A 26,060-nucleotide genomic window follows, 5' to 3' on the forward strand; every position below is an offset into this window, starting at 1 on the left:
AGCAGGAAATGCTAGAAATAAAGAGGATCTAAAAAGAGAAAATCTGAATTAACATATGTACATTTATTTGATAAAAGATTCAGCTCAAAATATTTACTCAGCTTTGATTTGTTTGAAACTGGTGTATTAGGTTCCATAACTATTACAGTGGTTTATTTCATTTGATCCAAAAATATCTTCTCTGGGTGTAGTTACTTTGTATTATTGTTCATGAAAATAGTTAAGCAAGAAATTTACCCATCGTTTTCAAGAGATTGGAGTCCTGATTTTAACCTAAGACGTCTGGATGGAAAAGGGTGGGTTCAGGCCGAATGCATGTTTTAAACCCTGTCCAACTTTAGGCTTTATGTATATTCCTGCTGGATGGCTTGGGTTAAAATTGTGCTTAGGGATTAAACCTTCTCTGAGTTTCACCTCTGTCTTCTTTAGAAAAGGAAGAATTTGACTGTTGTTTTGATGAGCAAAGTCTCCCAAAGAATGAAAGGGTTAAGGTGGGGCACTCTATGTCCCAGTGGTGACCAGGACTGTGTTAGGAACTTTGTGACAGAATTGGGTCTTTCGGAAATACATAACTGATATGTTCTTCATTTTGTCCAGTTGAAATATGTTGGTTAAGGCTTGTTGTTTTGTGGAGATAATGAGTAAGAAATGCTATTTGTAATTCGTTTAGATTCAACCATTCACAAAACTGAAGGTTAGAATTGTATTGAAATAAACATGTTGGGATAATTTCCTCTTTAGGTGCAATCAGTTTTCCAGAGCAAATTGTTTCCAAAATTACACTTTGAGAAGTGTTTTATTTTCCTTTAATTTTCTGCTCAAACAATTTGCATATTGCTGAACATAAGATCACAAAGCATCAAACTAGCGCAAAAGATTGCGGAAATTCGAGTCATTCAAGACGATGGCCCAAATCTTCCATTCAGGGTCGGGACCCTTAATCCTGACCTTAATCAGACAGAAAAATACACACTTATCTTGCTCCGATTTTTCAGGGCATATTCCAATGGAGGATCCTGCAGAATCCAGTCAGCGCAGGAAATCTCGGAGGGAGCAGTGGAGAGAATCCGCACAGAAACCATACCCCTTTTTCTCGGCAATAGCTGCCATATTCTGGTAAGTAAAGACTTTAAATGTCCCAAAGTTTCTTTGAAAAGCTACGGAGAGAAGGTAAATGGTTAAGGGAGTAGGGTGGTGAGGGGATAGGGTGGGTGAGAGGGTAGAGTGTGTAAGGAAGGTGGGTAAGGGGGATTAGGGTAGTGAGGTCGGGTCATGTTGAGTCAGCGGGGTGAGTTGAGGGTTCAGGGGGGCGACTGGTGGTGGGGTTAGTCAGGTCAGGAGTTAGTCGGAGGATTGGGATTGGTTGAGGAAATCAGTGTCATGCGGCGGGGTTTGGAGAGTAATTGGGTGGTGGGGGCTAGTTGGGTCAGATAGGGGTGTTGGGGGGGAGTCAGGTGGATCAGGGGGAAAGCCGGAGGGGGTGGAGAGTGGCTGCGGAGTGGTCAGGTTCGTTCAGGGGGAGTCGGGGGTACATCCGGACTCTGACAATCCAGAGATTAGAAGTTCTGAGCCTTAGTTTGCATTTAAAATTCCATAATTCTTTACATTGGTTTGGTTAACTTTGGACGAATTGCATTGAAAACAAAACAGTGCAATCTAGCAAAACCTCCAGGCTACTATTAGAGAAGGAAGGATAAGAGTTATTAGCACCATTCCTATGTTCTATTCTCGTATGTCACAAGCAGGAGTTCAAAGCTCCATTTCCAAACATTTTTTTGTATTTAAAAATCCTCCTTAAAGAGAAGTTTTTCCATGGGCAAAATATCTTTTCTGAAGCATCCAAGCTAGGGGGTATCTTGATCTTTACATTTTAACGGTTATCTTCTTCCTGTATTTGTGTGTATTCTATATTCACCTTCATTACAAACCATTTTCTATTGACAGTTAGGTGGAAAGGGAGAATTAAAATAGAACAATTTTTAATGGTAGATATGAGTGTTCAAGCAAGGACTTGGCAAGTCAGTTGGGTTAAACTGCACTTTTAAGAGATTTCAATCCCAGTTAAAGCATTTCTCGTGGCACTCTGAATTGGATGGCATCCTCCGCCTGTACATACAGCAATGATATATCACAACATACACTGGAAACAATTTGCCAAGCTCTATTTTCATTCAGATAAGTCTCTCCACTTGCGGCGGGTGCACCATGTTCCACATCTCCACCCGCGATCCTTCCTTCTCCTGCCGGCTTGGGCTGTATGCCCCGTGTGTTGCTCTTTTATTCAGGGTCACAATGGTGGCAGTGAGGACTAGAAAGAAAATTAATAACAATGCCACTGCGACCAAGACAACATACAGCAGAATCTCTGAGGTCCAGGTTTCCACATCCTGCTGACAAGAGTCGAAAAGGTTAAACAGTTTAAGGATAATCCATGCAGGGTTAACTTTGAAGCTGCCGTGGTCTAAAGAAAACACACACACTTTGAGCTGGACAGCTTTGTAACATTTCTCTTTCTCCTAACTCATTAAGTAGCACAGGGAATACCTGGGATCTGTTGACTTCTCCTACTCCTTCCACCATAAAACCTCAAGTCTTGTGCATCACAGAGCCTGAACATTTCAGATAAGGCGCTCTTCTGGTGGTAGTTTAAGGGTATTGTTCATTTCCATCCGTGATCCCGTCTGCTCCTGGTTGCTTGGGCTGTAGTTCCCTTCAGTCTGACGTTTCTCACGCAGTTTTAAAATTAGAAAAGTCAGAATGATAGCTAGAACTATCACCCCACCAATGACACATGGAGCCACAATGGCTGCTATGTTTACTTTGTTAGGTGGCAGAGTTGTCTGTAAAAATAATTCACATTTTTATTATTAGAAAGCTTCACTCAAATGGGACATACTTCAATCTAACCAGTGCATGTGACTCAAAAGCCCAACTTGATTATCTATTTTAGTTTATATTTCCGTCGTGAATTGTGATCTGGAATGCACTGCCCGAAAACAGATTCAATCATACCTTTCCAAAGGGAAGTGAATAAATACTCAAACAAAATGAAAATGCAGGCCTATGGGGAAAGAGCAAGGGAGTGGAACTAAATGGACAGTTCTTTGTCAGCACAGGTATAATGGGCTAAATGGCCACTTTCTGTGCTCCATGATTCTATGACTACAATGGCACCAGGTCATTATTTCCATTGCCCTTATTTACATTTATGGTCCGTTAAACCTAACCAGTGGAGTCCACTATTTTATCACCAGAACTACTGGGCTATTGCAACTCTGACTTTTACATTTATATTGCACTAGCTTCACTTTTCTATTTGTACACGTCTGACCCAAGCCTCTGTGGTTATGTAACACTGCTCATACAATGGACTATTCTAGATTAAAGCCTAATGTAATATTTCATGCATAATGAATTATCACTTTTTGTATCTAATTCAATACTTGTTATGAAAACCATGGCCTTCTATATCAGAAGCATTTCCACAACAAAAGCAGGAAAGGTTTTGAAACTACGGTCGGGTTCTCTCAAGTGGCACTTCTACGTGGATGCATTACCAGGATAATGCATATAATTGCACTAATTTGTCTTCATTTTAATTGAAAAGGAATCTTAATAGCTGCAGCGTTGATCATGGTATTAATCTAACAGTATCCTGTTAGTGATAATTGGAAGATCAATTGAGATTTCAAAGATAAACGTGTATGGTCTTACAGAAGCAGTTTTTATTAAATCCTTTGTGAATTGTACCTCAAAAGCTGAGTTAGACTGAAACCATAGTCTATATTAACATTAGGTCAAGTTAAATCTATTAACTTACAGATGGTGTGCTATCAGCATTTGTTGATTGTGTAGAATCTGTTATATTCTCCGCTGTAAAGGAACCAACACTAACATGAAGACGGTACTATAATGCTGAAAATGTGTAACTTGTTAAAAATTTACCAAGCACTAATCAGAAAGTACCAACTATTCTATCAAAATGACTACAGCTTGTGTACGTGTAATGTATTTTCATTGCAGTTTTTTTAAATCAAGGTGAGGGTTTGGCCAGTTAATAATTTAAAATGCTCTTGAGTCAGTGAACAGCTGTTAACCTGTTAAGCAAACTTTACTAATGTTATAGATACCTGTATTTGCAATAAAAGTGTCTGAATCACACCGGCCTGCTGACCCCTGCCCTCCAGTCAGACAAGGCTGCCCTCTATGCATTTGTACTGAATGTGCACACAGAGCTCTTTCGTTGATAACCAGCTACTGGTGAAATTCCAATAACGAAATGGGGCCTTCCAAATCTTTACTAATATTAGAAACCTAAAGGTGGTCTCATGGACTAAGTGGTAACTTTTCAAACATGGAGCCCAAACCTTCCAGTCAGTGTCGATGCTGAGCGCATTGATGCTGTCCGTGAAGATTTCTGCGTCCCGACCCTTTTTGATTTTTTAGCCGTAACTTCCGACCCTGGTTAAAGCATCGAAGGATCAGCGCAGTCTCTCCAGGAAAGATTGTCGGCCGCGAGAAGAGATGGAAGAAAGCAGGACACACCCCCTTTTCAAAGTAGCTACATCTTCAGGTAAGTTTTTAAAGGTTCAAGTCTTTCAGTGAGTGAGTGAGTAAGTGAGTAGGTGAGTCAGTGGGTGGGTGAATGGGTGAGTAAGTGAATGGGTAGGTGGATGAGTGGGTAAGGTGGGTAGATGGGTGAGTTGGGTAGGCAGGTGAGTTGAGTAGGTGGATGAGTTGTGTAGGTGGGTAGGCGTGTTAAGCGAGTGAATGAGTAGGTGGGTGAGTGGGTAGTTGGATCAGGGGTAGTTAGGTTGGGGTTGAATCTGGTTAGCGGGTAGTAAAATGGTCAGGGTGGGGTAGTTGGGTCAGCTTGGGTAGGGTAGTCAAGTGGTTGAGGGGATAGTTGGGCCCGGGAGGCCAGAGGGGTAGTTGGGTGGTCAGGGGTAGTCGGGTTGGCTCAGGAATGTAGTTGGGTGGTCAGGGTGTAGTCAGGTTAGCTCAGAGGAAGTGGGGGTAGTTGGGCGGTGAGGGGGATTAGTCGAGTAGTCGAGGGTAGTCGGGTCAGCTTGGGGGGGGTTAGTGTGTGGTGAGGGGGGTAGTCAGGTCAGCTTTGGCGGGGTGGGGGGCAGTAGCTGTATTGGTTCTGGGGTGATTTGAGGGGTCAGTTGTACAGCCCAGTTGAGTTTTGCTGGCTAACCGCTAAGTTGGATCAAAAATCAAACCATGTAACATTTCCTGGGTAATGTGCAACTAAGCCCCACACATCTGGTTAAAGTTTCTGCCCTGAAGTCAGTGTCGGAGGCTTTTGCAGAGGGCCTCAGCCAGCAGAAACCAGCCCATTCCCGGGCAATTTCCACATAGGTCTAGGCATCAGGATTTCCACGGGGTCCTGATGTGCATCTCCCCATGTAAGTCCCATCTCCAATGATCCAGAGACAGGAAGATTTGGGCCATGGTTTATATTGCTGACTTGACATCAGTTACAGGATAACCACAGCCAATGTGAAAGTCTGTTACAAACTGATACGACTCTTGTTATTTTGCAGGAGCACAAGCAGAACTGACCTACAATTAGGGTATGACCACTCTCAGAGAGCAGAGGCTGAGATGCAGAACAAAGGCCTAAGTCTGTATGCAGCAAAGTAACCAACATTTACAAGCACATCTAGGATTCCTCTAATACAAAACAGTTGAGTGTAGACATAGCTTAAACTTGGATGTTAATCACATCAGTACCATGATCCGATCCTGTTCTACAGAAACCATTTACCACCTTCGTAAACCTGTCGAGGAATATCATTTTCGCAAAACAAAACTGGCAAATCTGCTTAATTTGTTTGATTGAAAACATAATATGCAGTAAGCCATAATAAACCATTACATTACACAACAATAGTAGCAGAATGATACATGGTTCTTCTGGCTCGTCTTTTCCAACAAAAAAAAACCTTTCCAAACATTTATTTTCTTAAAGACAGTGCACCTTAAAAAGAACTACTCTATAGGCTCTCCCTGCCTGGCTGGGTGTGGGTGCAGACAAAGGCTGCCCTGTAACGGGACCTTCACCCCCACACCCCTGTCCCTACTCTCCCACTGTGTTGGCCTGCTGGCTTTTTCTGTTTTTCATTTAAAATTTGGGGAAGGCACTTCCATATTAAAGCACCATCTCAGTTACTTACCCTCTAATGCAGGCTGCTGTTCATCTCAAACTGGGAGACCTCTAATTTGCCATCTAGCTTTGAGAACCTGCCTGCTGCCCTTAATTGAACAGGAAACCTGACTGCATGTTGCACACTGGGAGCGCCTCTGTGAAAATCACAATGTGTGACTGTTCCCCCTGGGCTGGGTTTGGGAGCCAGAAACAGTCCTGGCTCCTGTTTCCACATCCCCCACCCACCCACCCAGCTGGAGGGAAAATTCAGCCCAGGGTGTCAGTCAGAATGCCTATTAGACAATGTTCCACCCTAATAATCAATTAAAATGAAATCCTCCCTGCAAGTATTATCGATCTGCAAAGTAAGTTTTTTTAAGAAGGTATCACATAAGTGGCTGCAGATTGTACAGTGAACTACCTTTCTAAATCTTGGTTAAAGTGGGAGGCATTGGACAAAGAAATGTGAAGCCTTTGTTTCCTTAAATCTTTCTTGATTTGTTTAATCATAAAGGAATTCCATTTTGTGATTTTTGCCTGTTAAAAGTTGTCTACATATTGCTTGGGTGGATGTTGCACAACATTAAGATGAATGAATGATTAATTTCTTTTAAACTTCCAGTGAATCCTACTTGCCACTCCTTTTTGTTTGTCTTTCTTTGGTGTGCTGTTAATCTTTTAAATCTGTGTTACAGGTTACACAAGGGCCTGTTTCGTGCATTTTTACTAGTGATGAGTACATCTTTCCCATGGGGTGCCCAATCTCTCTCAGGTCAATGGGAGATCCTTGTCTTTCTGTTTCCTGAAAGTTTCAATGGGTGCACAGAGGTGCCTCAGAATAGTGTTTATGGTTTATGAAGAAAATATACTAGAAACTGATGGTTATATCCCTTGTGAGTTATGGTGTTGCAAACGAGTGATTTACTTTCAATAAACCACCAGTTTCCAATGTGCTGATATTCTTATAATAATCTAGTATTATTTAATATATTTTTAGTCTTGGGCTAATCATTTTGACTACGCTCTTATTTTAATGAGTGTTGATACATTAAATATACAAGGCAGTTTTAAAGATGATTTTATCACCCATTATATTAAAATAGGTAGGCTGTTTAAAAGAGTGTGGTATAGTATAGTAAGCCAAGATGTGAAGTCTGTGCAGAGCACAACATAAGGGCATAATTCTGAAAAGCATTATAGCCCTGGATACAGGAATGGCAAACTTTAAAACTAAATTTGTGTCATGTTCAACATGCATGGTATTGTCTACCCATGATTTGGAAGAGTACACGTAGAAACACATAGTTCTAGCTGAGTTCTAATGCTGGCTTGCTACAGTCTGCAGCACAGGATAAAATAATTGGAGTGAGGTGTTACAAATCCTGCCAAGTGAAGCAGTCTATTTAACAAAGAAGACTGGTAATTGTGAATGATATATTCCTTCCTGGGATCTGTGGCAGGGAAGGTTCTACAGGAGCGGGGAAACAAACTCTTAGAATACGAGAGAAAACAGCTGGAAGTTAAAGTTCATTTAGGAAGCAGTGTCATAGGAAAGAGAATGAAGGTGAACTTGAGGAGTGAAGTGCAACATTTAAGGCAGAGACCTCAAGGGTAACAATCTTAGAAATACTACTGAAACCATGCCCTGAGTGAAAAATATTAGATTTGTGACTTGAAAAGTGGTGTAGATGGGAGGGTTTCAGGTACAGAAGACTTTGAGACACATTCTGGGTCAAGGGAAGCTTGTTCAAAGGGCAATTATACTGGTATTGATGTCCTTGCAGCAAGGGTACGTTGGGAGTAAGGGAAGGACTGTGGGGAGAGGGCATGGTGGTTAACAGGCCAAAGTAAAATGAGAAACCGTGAATGCTGGAACTCAAAAAGAAACAGCTAAGTCAGACGTTGCGGAACAGGTGGGAGAATGAGTACATAGTGATACAAGAAGATTATAAGAAAACTACCACAAGGGAAAGTAAGGAACTGCTAGACCAGATGGAGATAAATTTGCAAAATTGTAAACTGTTCCAAAGAGATAGAAAAGATAAGTTGAGGGGAGGCGTGTGTTTTTTTTATGCGAAAGAAGACATAAGATCAATACGGATGGAGAAATCTTGATTGGATTCGGAAAAAGTTAAATTATTGTGGATTAATGCAAGTGACATAAAAGAAAACATATGAACTCATGGCACAATCCACCATACCAAGTAGAGAAACTACACTGGGAACTTAATATTAAGATCATAATATTAATATTAAGATCTTAATATTAATCCCATTCTCTCAGTTCCTTCGCCTCCGTCACATCTGTTCTGATGATGCTACCTTCAAAAACAGCTCCTCTGACATGTCCTCCTTCTTCCTTAACCGAGGTTTTCCACCCACGGTCATTGACAGGGCCCTCAACCGTGTCCGGCCCATATCCCGCGCATCCTCCCTCACGCCTTCTCCTCCTTCCCAGAAACATGATAGGGTCCCCCTTGTCCTCACTTATCACCCCACCAGCCTCCGCATTCAAAGGATCATCCTTCGCCATTTCCGCCAACTCCAGCACGATGCCACCACCAAACACATCTTCCCTTCACCCCCCCTGACGGCATTCCGTAGGGATCGTTCCCTCCGGGACACCCTGGTCCACTCCTCCATCACCTCCTACTCCTCAACTCCCACCTATGGCACCTCCTCATGCCCACGCAGAAGATGCAACACCTGCCCCTTCACTTCCTCTCTCCTCACCATCCAAGGGCCCAAACACTCCTTTCAAGTGAAGCAGCATTTCACTTGCATTTCCCCTAACTTAGTCTACTGCATTCGTTGCTCCCAATGCGGTCTCCTCTACATTGGAGAGACCAAACGCAAACTGGGCGACCGCTTTGCAGAACACCTGCGGTCTGTCCGCAAGAAAGACCCAAACCTCCCTGTCGCTTGCCATTTTAACACTCCACCCTGTTCTCTTGCCCACATGTCTGTCCTTGGCTTGCTGCACTGTTCCAGTGAAGCCCAACGCAAACTAGAGGAACAGCACCTCATCTTCCGACTATGCACTTTACAGCCTTCCGGGCTGAATATTGAATTCAACAACTTTAGATCTTAAACTCCCCCTCCCCCCATCCCCACCCCGTTTCTCCCCCCTCCCTTTTTTTTCAATAATTTATATAGATTTTTCTTTTTCCACCTATTTCCATTATTTTTAAATCTAAAACTAAAACGTTGTTAGTCTTTCCACCCCACCCCATTAGAGCTGTACCTTGAGTGTCCTGTCTTCCATTCTTAATTAGCACTTTTCTTAGACAATATCACCACCTTCAACACCTCTTTGATCCTTTTGTCTGTGACATCTTTTGATTATCTGCTCCTATCACTGCTTGCTTATCTCCACAATCACCACACCCTCAACTTCTCTCTCTCTCTCCCCCCCCCCCCCCCCCACCCCCCCCCCCCCCCCCACCTTAAACCAGCTTATATTTCACCTTTCTCCTAACTATGCTTCAGTTCTGCCGAAGGGTCATGAAGACCCGAAACGTTAACTGATTTCTTCTCCACCGATGCTGCCAGACCTGCTGAGTTTTTCCAGGTAATTCTGTTTTTGTTTTGTACTTAATATTAAGATATGAGAAGTGTTCAAGTTCAAACATAATTGTTGATGATTTGAATTCTAACAGAGATCAATAATGAGTGAAAATATATTCCTGGATGAAAAACTGTTATGCTGCATGTCTCAAATGGTATGGAACCCCATTGGCTGAAATTATACTGGATTTGCTGAAAAAAAGAGACATTTTTCATTGAAGCCTTTCGTCTTGCACTCATCAGGACAATTCACCAGAAAATACCAACGTCAGGGAAACAACATATTTATATTGTATGAGAAGACAGTGTTGATTGGTAGGCAATTGGACTCTGATTGGTAGAGGTGTTGCCGTGGAGAATGCACCAGCTAAACTGGTGCCTCTACCAATTCATTGTTGTGTATAAAGTTAGGCTTGCAATAGAGAAAGGCAAATGTACATCTGAGAGTCTCAAGTTTAAGGAATGCATTTTGAGGGATGAGGAAAGAACTATAATCACACAAATTGAGGAACACAGAGGATAAATACTTGCAAAATACACTAGACGAGAAAACAATCATATCCAAATGGGAAACTGAAGCGAGGCAAGTGACATAAATCAGAAAGTGATGGGAAAAACAAAGCTTTCCTCAAGCATTATTCTTCAACTGGATTACAATGCAGAGATTGGAAGGGATGAAGATATACAAAAGCTTGATAAATCAATTAGCATGACTACAAATTCAATAAGGGAGCAAAAGATGGGAGGTGAATGGACAGGTTAGATTTAATTATTTCACTCAGGTGATGTTGGAAGAGATTTGTCAGTCTCAGTGTGACAATGCAGGGAGATTCCACAGGGAGGTGTATAGATATTTTTTTGAAAGACACATTGAAACCAGCACTGGTTCTGGCCTAATATCTCTTCTGATCCTGTATGTTTCTCTATTTCTGTGGTTCTGGACATATTTGGTGGCTACATCTTGTAACTGGAATGCACAAAAGACAAATTCTGATGGTACATATATTGTATGAGCAATCAATAAATATAAATCATTGCTCTAGCGACATAGGCACACTACAATTACCTTTAGAATTTGATTTGGCATCATTAGACAATTGATTTATTCACAAGTGTGTGCAAACAATGCAGTGGCACCCACAATTAAATCAATTCTGGATTAGTTAGTTCCTTAACTACATTGTTCTACCTGTAGACAGACTTGATACAGCACCAAACAACATTCTTAAGCAGATTTAAGACCCAGTGCCATTTTAGTTCTTGTGTCTTACAATGGTCTGACAGATGAGATGCAGTCAGCTTTTTACACTCCCCAAACCACAAGAATTAATTTCAACTGCTTTATAGGAAAAAGATTTCATGCACAGATATGACATGTTTTTAAATGTATCCAAATTACTATCTTCCCATAGGAATTTCCACTTACAATTATTATGGTACTTCACATTTTCTCTCATTTATCCTGGTTTTATTCTTATAATTTTTACGTTTTCCTCTGAACAGCATTGGCATTTTAAAATGTGAAGTCAGTACCTTTTTGCCTCAGTAATTAAACGATAAGCTTATGATTTAGTACAATCCCCTCTTCAGAAAATGATAGTAATTTAATTACACTTGATCAATGAAGATAATACTGGCTGTTCTCTCTTTGTTCAAAAATGTTGACCACTAAAACTACTGATCTTATCTGCTCTTTAATTTTAGTCTTCTTGACTCATACATTATGCACCAATATAACCATATCCAGTAACAGTAAAAGGCCAATCTTTAAGCATTCTAAATATTTCAGTCATAAAAACTGTACTTGTTCCAAACCTTGCATTGATGATCCATTATATATTTAGATTGGAGAGACTTCACATATCATTATCCAATCTAAAAATAGCAAAACATTAGATGTGGGCAAATTTTATCCAGCACAATCTGAAAAGGTAAATTTCTATTTCCACCCCTTTCCTATAGTTATAGCAAGCACATGTTTACCTTGTGAGAGCAAAGATCCTCCTTTTAGTAAAAGTATTGTAATCCATAGCCAGCCTAAGCTGAGAAGTAGTCGTTTTTCCATTCTAACAATGCATTGCTGTACAACTTGAAAAGCAATTCCAAAATTTCAAGTGATATTCCTGAAGAGATCGGTCCAGGGAACTTAACAGCTTTTAACCAAGAACCTGTCAGTACTGCGCAATTAGTTACCTGTACTTTGGGCTGATGTAAAAAGCTGTTTTACCTTGGAGTTCCATGATACTAGGTATCTCTTTTCTACCTAACTATCTTTGATGCCTTTGCTGTTGATACTCAAATTTAAAAACGCATGAGATTAGTTGCAAAAATATTAATTTTCTGTGCAGTTAGACTTATTTCCTGTTCTGCTGGTAGTTTCTGTCTGTAGCTTTGAAAAACTAGCAATTTCTATAAGGCGCTGTGCGATACCTGGCTCGAGTGTCAGGTTACAGCCACACCTGAACCCTGCAGCTAATACCTTAACCTGTGGTGTCATCTACTGTTAGGCCCCCATTGCTGTCTTTTGCTGGCCTTTAAAAAGTAGTTTTACATTTTTTATATGAAAAACGTGACCTTGTGTTTTTTTTTTCCAGAATTGCAGTGTTTTATATTAAAAATACTGCCTGAATATGTATTATTGAGTTATATGTGTCAAAGTGACTATAAACTGATTCTGAACAAAAGCCCATCCTTCTCCCTTCACCGGAGTTTTCAAGCCACAGGCGACGTGCCCAAGGATGAATGTGTAACTCTGTAATTCCATAAAGACGTTGCTAACCCAGAAGGGAAAAACAGTTTGGACCAGTATTCTTATTTCCCAGTTTTTACTGTTTTTCTTTTGTTCTGGGAAATATAAAAAAAAACTGTTATGAATAGATAAACGCATCTGAACTCAACAGCTCTCATAAAGCAGCAACAAAGTAAAATGAATAAGAGGTGATCAAATAGGTTGAGGTGTAATATTCCAGTTATTTTTCCCTAATTTTGTCCACCTATATTAGAGATAAAAAATGTTCATAATTCCTCATCTCTGTGAATGCGACTATGATTCGTTCACAATGTATACCTGCTGAAATCTCACTTTTTTTATTTGACAAATTGCCAATCACGCAATTTGTCAGACCATTTTTAATCTGTTTCTCTATAAATTGATTCAGATCCACGGTGCAATAGTCAGTTATTTCAATGGTAATGAAACAGAATTGATGAACCATGGGGTGGAATCGTTCCAGGTTCGCATGAAGTGCGGTAGCGGGCGGGTAAAATGACGTTTTACCCACCAGCCGCGATGGCGGGTTTGCACTCAGTATCATCCCAAACCCGCCAAATTACTTATGCATTCCCGGGAAACACGCTGTTCCAAGGGCGGGCGGGCTCTCATTCACCTGCCACGCCATCACGTCACCACTTCACCATGCCAGGCACCACATGTAAAGTACAGCCACGCTCAGTGCTTCCAGCCCAGGGCTGCAGCAAAGAAGACATGGCCCCTAAAGGCAAGAAGACTGCAGCCCTCGAGTGACTTTTAGACGCCATGGAGGCCTGCTGTGATGTCCTTTACCCCTGTTCTGGCCACAGGAGGGGCAGCTACATTACCACTCCGACTTGGTAGGCAATAGCAGCTTTGGCCAATGCCAATACCACACAGAACAGCTTGGCCATCCTATGCAGATAGAGGATGAATGATCTCACCCATGTAGTCAGGGTATTGCAACCATCTCATCACTCCAAACTCTCACACTCAAGGCCATCACACATTCACTGGCATCTCACTCACTGCCAGCTCAAGGACATCACCGCCCATTATCACACACATACCCTCACATGTCCATCTGGCCTCCTCTCCTCTGGAGACTGTCTCCTCAGCCCTCACCATCTTGAGGCCAATTGCACATATGTGCCCCACCCCCCCACTCCATACCCTGGGATACCTTCGCCCATACAGCTCTTGTCCTGCAGCCTCTTCCCTTGCCTAAGGCCACTTCTCCCACTTCCCCGAGCAAGACCTTGCCCTGCAGTCAATGAAAAGCCACCCATATATGGATGCACCCACAGAGACCTATCCGTGAGCCCCCCTAAAAGTGATGTGGTGCTGCCTGCGAAGCCTGGCGCTGATGACTGCGAGTGCTGACCGAAGCAAGGTAGGCAAACAAACCTTGAAGTCCTGGGTGAAGTGCAACCCGCCAGGTGCACGTCGCTTATGTGCTGTTGTGAAATATGTCGGCGTGTTTTCCCGCCGACGTGGGCAGATGATCCAGCAGCGGGGGATAAGTCCAGTAGGCTGGCCTTTTCATGATATGCTGATGTATTACAGTGAAGTCCTGATGTCCGATGGTGGGAAATGCAGCCCGCCAATCGACGAGCTGGGCGGACGATCGCAAACTGGTTTCACACCGTCGTGAAACCGATCGCACCATGTTGTCCGCTTGTGCCACCGAGCACGCCCAATACCAGTGGGGATGGAAAAATCCCAGCCATGATAAACATTTTAACACTGTAAGCAGAGATATTGGACGCGATTTTACATGTGGATCGTTTTGAATAAGTTAAAATTGGGCCCAATATTTAAAAAGGGACTGAAATTAATATATGTACACTTTGACAAAAGCCCCTTTTCCCTCATATATTTTAGTACCATTTTTCATGCTGTCTACATTTGCACACAGGCTTTAAAAGATGGTCCCAAAGCAAGAGGAAGATAAGTCATGGCTGTGTGCCTAAAGGCCTCTGTATGAGCTGATGCTGACATCAGTTGATATTTCAACCAGTCTTTCCTGATTGAGGATTTACTTGTCTTGCAGCTTCACAGAAGCATATGCATATGCTGTACGGATTCTGAATTCACATTTCCTCATTTTGATTTTTGATTTTCTCTCTCTCAAACCTTGGGCCCTGAGCTTTCCCTGTTCCTGAAACAACCTGTCTTCAGGCTCTTCTCATGCTTCTCTCAATCTGGCCAACAGAGGAGGAAAAAAGGTAAAAATGTAATATGCCCAATTTTTCTTGCTTATTGCAATCAGTAATAAAACCAAATGAATATGATATTAACTTGAACCAAATTCAAACCAGAAACCTACATTTCTGTTGCACTCCTCATGTCAGAATGTTCACTGGCTCAGTGGTAGCAACAAAGCACGATTTGGACATTGCAACTGGGTTGATGAGGAAGTGCTGGAGGGGAGCAATGGGTGACAGCAGCCTCTGGTTTTAATTTGGAGCTAAGAGGTGCACTGATGTTCCTCCTGACTCCAGATTCAGTGAATTAATTTTCAAACACATATTTTTGGTGGCGGCCCACAGTGACCCTTTCAAGGGCCTCGAGTAGACCAGGTTTTTCTGAATACAGTGTTGGCTGCAACAGGAAAACCGGGTCCGCATGTGACCAAGTTGGCAACATTTAGGGCAGCCCAATTTTTCATTGGAGTCCTCAACAGGTGTTAGGCTGATTATTTGCACATGCAAAAGGCCGTAATGACTGTTTCAGGTCCAGGCCCTGAACACATTTTTTTGCCTCTATCAATATGGCAGGCAGCACATTTCTGGCTTGTAATGAACATGTTTCCCGTCCATAATATTGAAAATTTAGACACTTAGCACCTGAAGGCAGCCATGACACCATCAAATTTCTAACCTGTTCGGTTGAAAAGTGAAAATCCCATGAATGAGGGAAGGTAAGTAAGTCTTCAGTGGGCGTTGGGGGGTAGAGGTTTGTGGGCAAAGCTGTAGAGGTAGAATTAGGTAGTCTTGACAATCGATAGATATGACAGGATGTGGGTGTCACTGGCAAGGCCAACATTCATTGGCCCTTTGAAAAGGTGGTGATGAGCAGCCTTCATGAACCGCTACAGTCCATGTGGTGTAGGAACACCTGCAGTGCTGTTAGGAAGGGAGTTCCAGGATTTGGACCCAGCAACAGTGAAGGAACGGTGTTACAGAGGGGAGTAAGAAGGTAAGTTATTCATCTCAAAATTCCCAGCCTCTGACCGTCTCTTGTAGCCACAGTATTTATGTGGCTGGTCCAGTTCAGTTTCTGGTCAATGGGAAACCCTAGGATGTTGATAGCTTGCCCCAAGTCAAACAGAACACTGAGGTTGCACAGTTAGGTCAGCCTATGAAGGCAAAGAGGAAATGGAATTGAGGGCCATGATGGAGAGTCTTGGGAGCTGAGCAGAAGGGCCAATGTTAATTTGGAGAAATTTCTAGCTAATCTAGGATTTGAAGTTGGACAAGAAGCCAGAGAGAGCAGTGGTCATAGAGTTCATGATAGATTTGAAGAGGCAGAGCTGGGGATCAAGGGTGAAGTTCACAATGTACTCCAGTCACCATTATATTGTTCTTTGACCAGTTAAGTACAACACTCTCTGACTATGGAAGTGGTGTATGTAACAGAAAATATTTCATTGAATCATACAGCACAAAAGGGAGTCCTTCAGTCTATCATGTCCATGTCAGCACTTTGAAAGAACTCCATTAGTCTCACTCTCCTGTTTGCACATGCCACAGAATCTCAGAATTGTTAGGAGGCCACTTGGCCCATCATGTCTGCACCAGCCCTCTGAATGAGCAATTCACTTAGAGCCATTCTCCCACCTCCCCCTCATTACCCTGCACATTCTCCTTTTTTCAGATAACAATAATTCCTTCTTGGATCCTTCAATTAAACCTGCCTCCACCACACTCTCAGGCACTGTATATAAGTTTAAAACATCCAGGAAGGGAAATAACTTGAAATAAATTTGATTTCTATAAAATGTCCATTCCAAAATGCTTTCAAATCAAAATTTTCTGGCAGCTGGGAAGAGGCATGTTCAGACTGTTGGGAGGAAAGAAGGAGGAAATGTGACCTGTTCTGAATTCTGGCTGACAACAAACTTGGGTGACTTAGTTGTTAAAGATTAAAGTGAGGGTTGCGGGGGAGGAGAGGGATGGGGGATGGTGGAAAGGTTGTTTTACTGGGAAGAAGGTGCAGGATATTCATATTTGTAAACAATTGCCAAAGCAGCTCTGCTGATGGTGGATAGGCTGTTAGTCTCCAGGTCCCGGGGAGGTGTTAGGAATGTCAGGTTTTGTAACCGGTCTACTTTGAACCGTCTACTTAAATCCAAGGTAGAATGGAGTTGGCTGTCTTGAGGGCAGCTAATTGGCATTTCTTCCTGGATACAATGGCCATTTGATTCACATTGCCATGGAGTTGGGCTTTGAGAGTGGAAGAGTTTATAGGTAGCCATTGTAGAATTGGGTTGTCATTTTTTCCTAAAGTATCACTGAACTTGACAGGCTGGGTCAGTCTGCAAGGATCTTAGAGAAAGAAAGCGAGAGAGAGAGCAGAGAAATAGAGGCAGCAAGTCTCTATTGTTCACCTTGCAGGTTGTGGGTGGAAGCTTGCCCTTGGATTGAAGAAACCAAGTTTGTGAGAGTTTAAACAAAACTGGACAATTCAACTAGTTTTGGCTAGAGGGAGGGATCTCCAATTTATCCCTCACTGTGAAAGTCAGTTTGGGGAGTATAGGTTATCTGGTTGGTAAAGGAAAATGGAACTGAGAATAGCTTTGGGCTCTTGAAGAATGAAATGTTTACTTAAGCGGCATTCAGTGGGGGGAGATTTTCAGTTGTTTTAAATGTTAAATGGGGATTTTATCTGGTGTTTCTAGTATATGTTGCCCACTGAAACAGTGTTTTGTCAATTTTGTTTATTGTTTGTTTGTTGCAGTAAAAGTCTTAAAACTTGAAATCTTGTGCGATCCTTTCAGTCATTCATTGGAAGTTTGAATTTCTTTTTTAAAAGTTATCTGTTTCTACTGAGGTTGTAACACTGTTTAAAAAATAAAATCCATGCCATCACTACTCCTCCAAAACTAATGGCAACTTCTGAAGTCTGCATATGTGCAGTTGCTGTCATTGGTGCTACACTTCCCACAGGGATCACTTCTGGTGTCCCCTCAGATGGCAATCAAGCAGGAATCACTGAACTGATCAGAACTTACCTCATTAGTCTATTAGTCTCACTATAAAAGCCTTGAAAATGTTACACTCATGAAATGAGGCGTGACTAGGTTTTTAATGGTGTAGAGACCAATAACTTTTAAAAAGAAATTTAAACTTCCAGTGAATGACTGAAAGGATCGCAGACAAGATTCCAAGTTTTAAAACTTTTAATGCTGTACTAAGTTGATAATTATTGCTGAAAAATGAATTTCAAATTTCTCCATGGTAAAAGTTTCACATTTTTGAAGTAATTTTTTTAAAACGTATTTATTATATTTCAGCTTCTACCTTAATTCCATTTGTATGTCCCAATCATTTATTTTGTTCTCTGTAAGATTTAACTAAAAAGTGAAGGATATCAATACATTTTACTTCCTGGTTTGCTGTCTGAGACAATACTGCAATGTGATTGGCTGCTTACCCTGCTTGATGACATCAACATTGCTGGTTGCCTAGGGGCCCTTGACTTGATACCACATTTTTAAAAATCCTTTCATGGGATGTGGACGTCACTGTTGCCCATCCTTAATTGCCCTTGAGAAACTGGTGGTGAGCCATCTTCTTGAACTGTTACTGTCCATTCTGTAGTGATTTGATATAACTGATTGGTTTGCCAATCCATTTCAGAGACAGTTAAGAGTCAACCACACTGCTGATTCAACCTGACATTGAGAAAAGGAAAATTGATATCACAGAAGTTGTTAGATCTCTGTGGTGGGCAGTTTTCTTGGAGGTCAAAGGCAACCACCACCACTTTGCCACTGATGGTGAAATCCAAGACAATGAACAGTAGCCTCATATCTATAATTGCCATTAAAATATTGGGCAGATCCAAACCTTAGAACTTTTCACACTTTTCCAGTGAACCTGTTGCTATTCTGTACTTTTACCACAATCACACACTTCTTTATCCTCCCTAGTAAAATAATATAGCTCCCTTCAAAACAATTAAACCATCAAATAATTCACAGTGCATTCACATCAACTACAATCTCCTTTGCTGCTTTTGGTAGTTCCCTAATTCTCTTCAGAAAGTCTGCCCATAGTTTATAGCACTTCCTGTGTTTGAACCGACTCTATCCCGACCAATTCTTATCAGTAGCTACCTGTATACCTCCACACAATGGTGCTTTTCTTGTCTCTGCAGATTTGCAGCCTGCTTCTAGATTTGATGAATTGCACCATTATCATTTTAATCTCGAGAGAACAAAACTCAAATACTTCAGCCATAGCGATTCTCTGTTTAAACCCTCAAAATACATTCCTCTTCTATGTTAGCTCATGCATTTCATTCTACATATCTGTGGCAATCCCTTCCTTTCTTTCTCTCCTTTTCATCTCCATTCTTATTTCACGTTCCTTTCATCGCAATATCCTGCTGTTCCGTCCCCGGTCTCTTCTCTTCTGTCGACCCTGCTTTATTCTCACATGTACTTTGTCTCTGTTCATCTTATAGCAGACTATTCCTTTCAATTTAACTGGAACATTCACTGTATACACCTGACAACTGCACATTTTCTTTATTTACTTCTATTTTTTAAAGAGAAAGGGCTTTCAGGGACATGCGCACTGCCACCTGAGTGAAGAGGTGGGAAATTTCTTATTCCCAGGCCAATACATTGTCATGCATCAGCCAACTGTTTGGAGGTTCACCACTGTGGCACTATTGAGTGCTTCTTCCCCACATCTTGGATGAGGCCTATGAGACTCTTTCTCTGACATAATGGTTGAGATTTGTTAAGTGCAGGGATGAACTTGTGCCACCATACCATGGTGCTATAAATTAGTGTTCCACTATTACTGTATGTTACTGGCTTTATCTTTACATCTGTCTTTCAGATACATTAAGATAAAAGCCTCATCGTTCCTCCCAGGCAGATTGAAAAGATCCCAGGCACTATTTTGATGAAGAACATGGGAGTTCTTCCCAATGTCCTAACCAACATTTTTTTTATTCATGGGTTATTCATTCATGGGATTCATGGTAAAACCACTGAATGTCAAGGGAGATGGTTAGACTCTCTCTTGTTGCAGATGGTCATTGCCTGGCACTTGTATATTGTGAATGTTACTTGCCACTTGTCAGCCCAAGCTTGGATATTGTTCAGGTCTTGCTGCATTTGGACATGGACTGCTTCAGTATCTGAGCAGTCGCGAATGGTCCCTCAAACAACACTAAAACTAGCTATCTGGTAGTGGTTGTTTGTACCATGAAAGGCGGGTGAGTAAACATAGTTTCTCCAATAACTGAATTGTATTATGTGTGACATGACCAAGCTGCAGAACCTTATAGCACTTATAAAAAAAAACACACTTCAACCTTACTGTTACTGGCTGGAGGAAAATAATCAAGGTTAACACTGACCACGGCAGTTCACACAGTTGGAGCATAGCGACTACCTTACTAATGATGTAATGATTGGTTTCTGGTCACTATGAATGCTTGTCTTTAAGGGCTAATTGTCAGCTTACACTGTACTTTGGCAAATAAAGCAACAAAGTCTTGTGACCAACTCAGGCATTCCACACTGATAACGCTGGTTTATTGATAATTATATTGGAAAGAAGAACTGGCTCTGATCTCACAAGCCTATATTGTAGTGCCTTTGGACATTACATGGAGTAATCCAATCTCAACTACAGAAAGTAAAAACACTTAATTTTCAAAGTTTATGGTTATTCCTAGTCTAAAAACTTCATAATATGAAAATTGACTTCTCCTTTGCTAAATTTAGCCTCCTCACTTGTGCATCTGTCAGGGATTACTGGATTAACACTGCGACAGAGGAAAGTAAAGCTCAGTGGAACGAATGTAGGCCTGTAATCTTGCTCTAATGTGAAACAGTCTTTGTGGGTGAGACTACTCTGAGTGCATAAACAGTACCTACACCACATGGACTGCAGCGGTTCAAAAAGGCAGATCACCACCACTTCTCAAGTGCAACTAGGGATGGGCAATAAATGCTGGCCCAGCCAGTGAAGCCCACATCTCATGAATGAATAAAAAGAATTAAAGGGGAACTAATTCCATTTGTCTTGTTTGAAATACATTTGCTGGAATGCACAACTATAATCTGTACGTTTTCTGGAAGTAGTTGTGCGTTAAGGACCTCTATAAGAAAAAATCAGAACAGATTTAATGTCTGCCTGCTGATATTGCTGCTTCTCAAATGTGAATCACTGCATGTTGCTGAGAGGTATTGGGATCGCTTAGTGGTATAATGAGCCACTTTTGGAATGGTTAACCCATATCACTGTAAAGCTAATCACTGAATTTGTTTCCAACCAGGTATAAGTCTCCACAAGTCTCTGAGATAAGACTGCCTCTGAACTGTGCATTCACCTTGCTTGTGGTCACAAACTATGTAGATGTTGATGAGTTGCATTCCTTTGTGTAACATGCATGGGATATTCCACACATGGTCGACAATGGGTTTACTCAATGCAATTTTGTAACTTTAGAATGCACTTATTTTGAAACGGTCTATTGGCCTCTCCTCTCCTGCTGCCATTGCTGCTGCTGCTGTATACTGGTGCTAATGTTAATATATTCACCAGCAGGAACCTGGAATAAGCCAATGATATCATCAATTTTCCTGTTAAAGATAGCATGATACAGACGTTGCTTTAATGCAGCTCCAGGATATAGAACAATGCACCTGCAGCTTCTTGATGAAGCATTGCTGCTGGCTGCACCAATTGTTTCTTTGTGAAGTTGAGGTAGATCTATTGGATGGAGACATCTTTCCTGGAATAACACTGAACCCTGGTGGTCCCCCAATAGCTATTGGCATCCCTAGTCATCATCTGCCTCTTATTCCTAAACATGTTCAGTGAGTCCGTCTCGCTATAAATGCACCCTTATTGCTATCCGAATTAAAATAGTTGAGTCTTTCTTTAAATTATCTCCTCCACTTTTCTACACTAGACCAATGATGACCATCACATTTCCTTAACAACATCTTTATAGTGGCTGTTATAAATGTGATATATGTTGAAAGGCATGCATCAATAATATTGCTTCATGCCTTTCAATCAATATCCAACAACCCCTTCCTGAGCCAAAAACCAACATTATTCCTGGATTTCCGAGTTATGGAGTCACTGAAATTTAGTGTAAGATAGGCCTTGTTGCTGTATCAATGCTAGTTCCCCACAGGAACACTCTGTTCTAGTCCCTTTTCCCTGCCCTTTTCTTGTACCCCAAACAATTATGGAAATAGTTGCATGAGTTAAAGCAGTTCGGACCGTTAAGGAATTTTGGAAGTGTGGGCAAAAAAATGCACTGATGCTTTGCTAATACGATCACAATAAACACAATACACAGGCTGCACAGAGCAACTTTGTATGTTTTTTACATATACACATGCTTGACATTAAACAAAGCAAAAGGACAGAGAGAGACAGAGATACAGCAATGATGGTTGTGTTTATTAAGTCTTCATATGATAGCAGTGGCATATGCCCCAAAAGCATGGATTGGCATACGTACAGAGAAAGGCAGAACAAAATCATGCATATTAGGAATTAGGGGAGCTGTTGATTGTCTGGAATTACATCAGATGATAATGTGGTTTAGTCAAGAAAACACAGACAGAGAAACAAAGTAATGAGACATGGAATGTTAGAAATAATTGATGAAGTGAGTAATAAACAATAAATGGTAAGCCACAAGAAATCAAGTCGATACACATTCCTACTTTCTAGAGTTGGTGGCTATTAAGGAATTTTATAGTTTCAAGCTGCTGAAAAAAGACCTATGTAAATCTGTACACAAACTGTGGGACAAGGACACGCACAAGCACAACTCGAGTGACCCAGGTATTCCCATGTCTTATTTTGATTCAATAAAACAGTGACCATTTTTCACATTGTGTGCACTTCATAATTTCCTTGGTCTGTGTTTTCTGACCAGGGCAGCTTCATTACAAATGAGAACATAAGAAGTAGGAGCAGGAGTTATGCCATATAACCCGTCTAGCCTGCTCCAGCATTACATTAATTCATGTTTTATTTATTTTGCCTTTTTATTATTCATCTTTAGTCAAAAATATAACTTAAAAAACAGGAAAAATATAAAATATTTGTAGCACAAGCATATATAAAATGCATATATGAAATAAATAATGGTCAGAACATTTTTAAACCTTAAATATAAATGCTTATAGAGGTAGTGCTTAAAATAACCACTGTGCTTAGATTTTTAAAAATTATTGTTGGAATCTTGTTCAAAAACAAACTGCAATAAGGTCTAGCATATAATTCACATGAATCGTAAATCACTTATTGATCGCTTTTAAACTGCTGGCGAAATAGAGAAGTGGGAACCAAGAAGTTTTTGGACAGTTAGATGGACATTTCAGATAGTTGACTGACTTATTGCAACCACCATCAAAGGAATGCATGCTCCTAATACTTGATTAATACAATTGCAGGCAGGATTTCCATAGTTCGTAGGACTGAGTTACTTATGGTGTGCTTAGTTAACAACTATACTTTTTTGCACTTATTGATGCTGTAAATGCAGATTGAATCTGACAACAGTGCTCAACATGAAACCATAAGAAAGTGAAATGGGACTCCCTCAAGGAGATAGTTTCATTCCACTTAATTTTGGAGTGAGTTTAATATTCCCGATTTACACCAAAGCCACTTTGCACCGATGCTAGGCTTGTTCTGTGACTGGACACTGAAGCAAAATTTTTAGAGCCTGCTTTTAGAATCAACTGTAACCTCTTACAAACCCTGCTGAAAAAATTAAAATGTTCTGCAGCACTAACTATTTGTGAGTCAGTGGAATCTTGCTCAATTTAATTCTTACCTCCCAGAGAAATACGTTTTAGGGGAAAGACTTACTCTTCACTCAAAACAGTGGAAATCAGTGTGCAAATAGGTGTTTATACTTTAGCAAGGGCTCTGAGTCTAATTTTCATGTCATGCCACTGATGCAAGTGCAGTTTTTGATGGCATCAATTTCTGTAATTCATGCTGTTACCATTTGAAACTTTTATTCTGGATCAGCAGAAATGCCAACATTTCTGCAAACAATTTTTTTTTGAAGAAGCCATTTGAAGTTGGAACATCCTGAGGTGCTGCATGTCTGACACTATGGCAGATGTACCTGTCAGTGAATTTGCTTTGTAATGCTCTGTACCTTGATGAGAATTTTTTTTTATTATTCATTCATGGGATGTGGTTGTTGCTGGCTAGGCCAGCATTTATTGCCCATCCCTAATTTCCCTTGAGAAGGTAGTGGTGAACTGCCTTCTTGAACCACTGCAGTCCATGTGGTGCAGGTACACCCACAGTGCTGTTAGGGAGGAAGTTCCAGGACTTTGACCTAGCAACAGTGAAGGAACAGTGATATATTTCCGAGTCAGGATGGTGTGTGGCTTGGAGGGGAACTTCCAGGTGGTGGGGTTCCCATGTGTCTGCTGCCCTTGTCTATCTAGATGGAATTGGTTGTGGGTTTGGAAGCTGCTGTCCAAGGAGCCTTGGTGAGTTATTGCAATGCATTTTGTTCACGCTGCTGCTACTGTGTGTCAGTGGTGGAGGGAGTGAATGTTTGTGGATGTGGTGCCAATCAGGAGGCTGCTTTGTCCTGGATGGTGTCAAACTTCTTGAGTGTTGTTGGAGCTGCACTCATCCAGGCAAGTGGAGAGTATTCCATCACACTTCTGACTTGTGCCTTGTAGATGGTGGACAGGCTTTGGGTAGTCGGGAGGGGAGTTACTTGTCACAGTATTCCTAGTCTCTGACCTGCTCTTGTAGCCACAGTATTTATACGGCTAGTTCAGTTTAGTTTTTGGTCAATAGTAACCCTCAGGATGTAGATAGTGAGGGATTCAGCGATGGTAATGCCATTGAACGTCAAGGAGTGATGGTTAGATTCTCTCTTGTTGGAGATGGTCATTGCCTGGCTCTTGTTTGGCACAAATATTACCTGCCACTTGTCAGCCCAAGTCTGGATATTGTCCAGGTCTTGCTACATTTGGACATGGACTGCTTCAGTATCTGAGGAGTCGCGAATGGTGCTGAACATTGTGCAATCATCAGCGAACATCTGACCTTATGATGGTTGGGCCCAGGACTCTATCCTGAGAAACTCCTGCAGTGACGTGCTGGAACTGAGATGACTGACCTCCAGCAACAACAGCCGTCTCCCCTTGTGCTAGGTATGACTCCAATCAGTGGAGAGTTTTCCCCCTGATTCCCATTGACTCCAGTTTTGCTAGGGTTCCCTGGTGCCACACTCAGTCAAATGCTGCCTTGTTGTCAAGAACAGTTGCTCTCACCTTACTTCTGGAGTTCAGCTCTTTTGTTCATTTTTGAACCAAGGATGTAATGTGACCAGGAGCTGAGTGACCCTGGCATAACCCAAACTGAGCATCAGTGAGCGGGTCATTGCTAAGCAAGTGTCGCTTGATAGCACTGCTGATGACAAGAATGACTTGTCGCTGATTGGATGAAGCATCACTGTTACACCAGGTTTGTGTAGGAGCCTCTGAAGGTGAACATTAACCTTTAATTTTCTAACACCCAACTGTCCCAAACCATTTTAGCCAATTTGTTATTGAGATCGGGGATGTTAAATGTCAGAATTTTGAATTAAGAAGCAATATAGGTAGGAGTGTGATTTCAAGGTGGATTTGATTTACAAGAGTTGATCTGAGATGGTGAGACTCATTCTGTACCACCTGGGCTTCTGTAGTGTCTTTATTCCAAATGTTATCCCAATACATAACCTGCAATTTCTTTTCCTTTCCTTGCCAGTTTGTGAATGGACTGAAACTTTTGCTTTGAGACAGCACTGCCAAGTATAATTTTATTTTCCTGTTTTCTCAGCGATAGTTTCCCTTTGCTGGCTGTCACCTACAGCTAAAAAGCACAGATCATACCATAATACATCACAGAGGGAGGCCATTCATCTCCTTGTGATTGTGCTGGCTCTTGAAAGAGCTACCCACTTAGTCTTATACTGCACTTTCCCAAGGCCCTGCACAGGTGAGTGTCTTGCTTTAGGCATCCAGCAATGTTGTCCTAATACGCATGTCCCATAGTCCTGTACCTGAGTTCAGGTAAATGGTGGCATTGGGAGATCATTTCATGATGTTTGAGCATGTGGCACCACCATACTGCCTTTTGTACTCTTTGACTCGATGTATTCTTATTGTTATTAAACATCAGAAAAGACTGAACAAGCTGGGACATTCTTCTCTAGAGAAAAAGAACACTCAGAGAAGACCTGGTAGAGGTTTTTAAAATTATGCAGGCATTTGATAGGCTAAACTCAAAAGTGGGGAATCTAAAACTAGGATTCATAAATATGAGGTAGTCATGAATAAATCCAATA

The 26,060-nt window shown here is 41.4% G+C and overlaps 1 protein-coding gene across 5 annotated transcripts in view; it reads right to left on the reverse strand.

The window, feature by feature from the left end:
- Positions 1-1,839: 1,839 nt before the first annotated feature.
- crb1 (crumbs cell polarity complex component 1) overlaps positions 1,840-26,060 on the reverse strand; it is a 130,993-nt gene continuing 106,772 nt past the window's right edge. The window contains exons 12-13 of one of the 5 annotated variants that reach the window (XM_078561723.1): positions 3,821-3,873; positions 2,744-2,840 (exon numbers count right to left, since the gene is read on the reverse strand). In XM_078561723.1, coding sequence (XP_078417849.1) covers positions 3,862-3,873 — 12 coding nt within the window. In that variant the 3' untranslated portion in view covers positions 2,744-2,840; positions 3,821-3,861. Of the gene's footprint in view, positions 2,841-3,820; positions 3,874-26,060 lie in introns of all 5 variants that reach the window. The other 4 variants (XM_078561722.1, XM_078561721.1, XM_078561720.1 and 1 more) reach the window with 4 other exon arrangements.

Source organism: Cetorhinus maximus, chromosome 17 (assembly GCF_964194155.1).
Source record: "Cetorhinus maximus chromosome 17, sCetMax3.hap1.1, whole genome shotgun sequence".
NCBI classification, from domain to species: domain Eukaryota; kingdom Metazoa; phylum Chordata; class Chondrichthyes; order Lamniformes; family Cetorhinidae; genus Cetorhinus; species Cetorhinus maximus.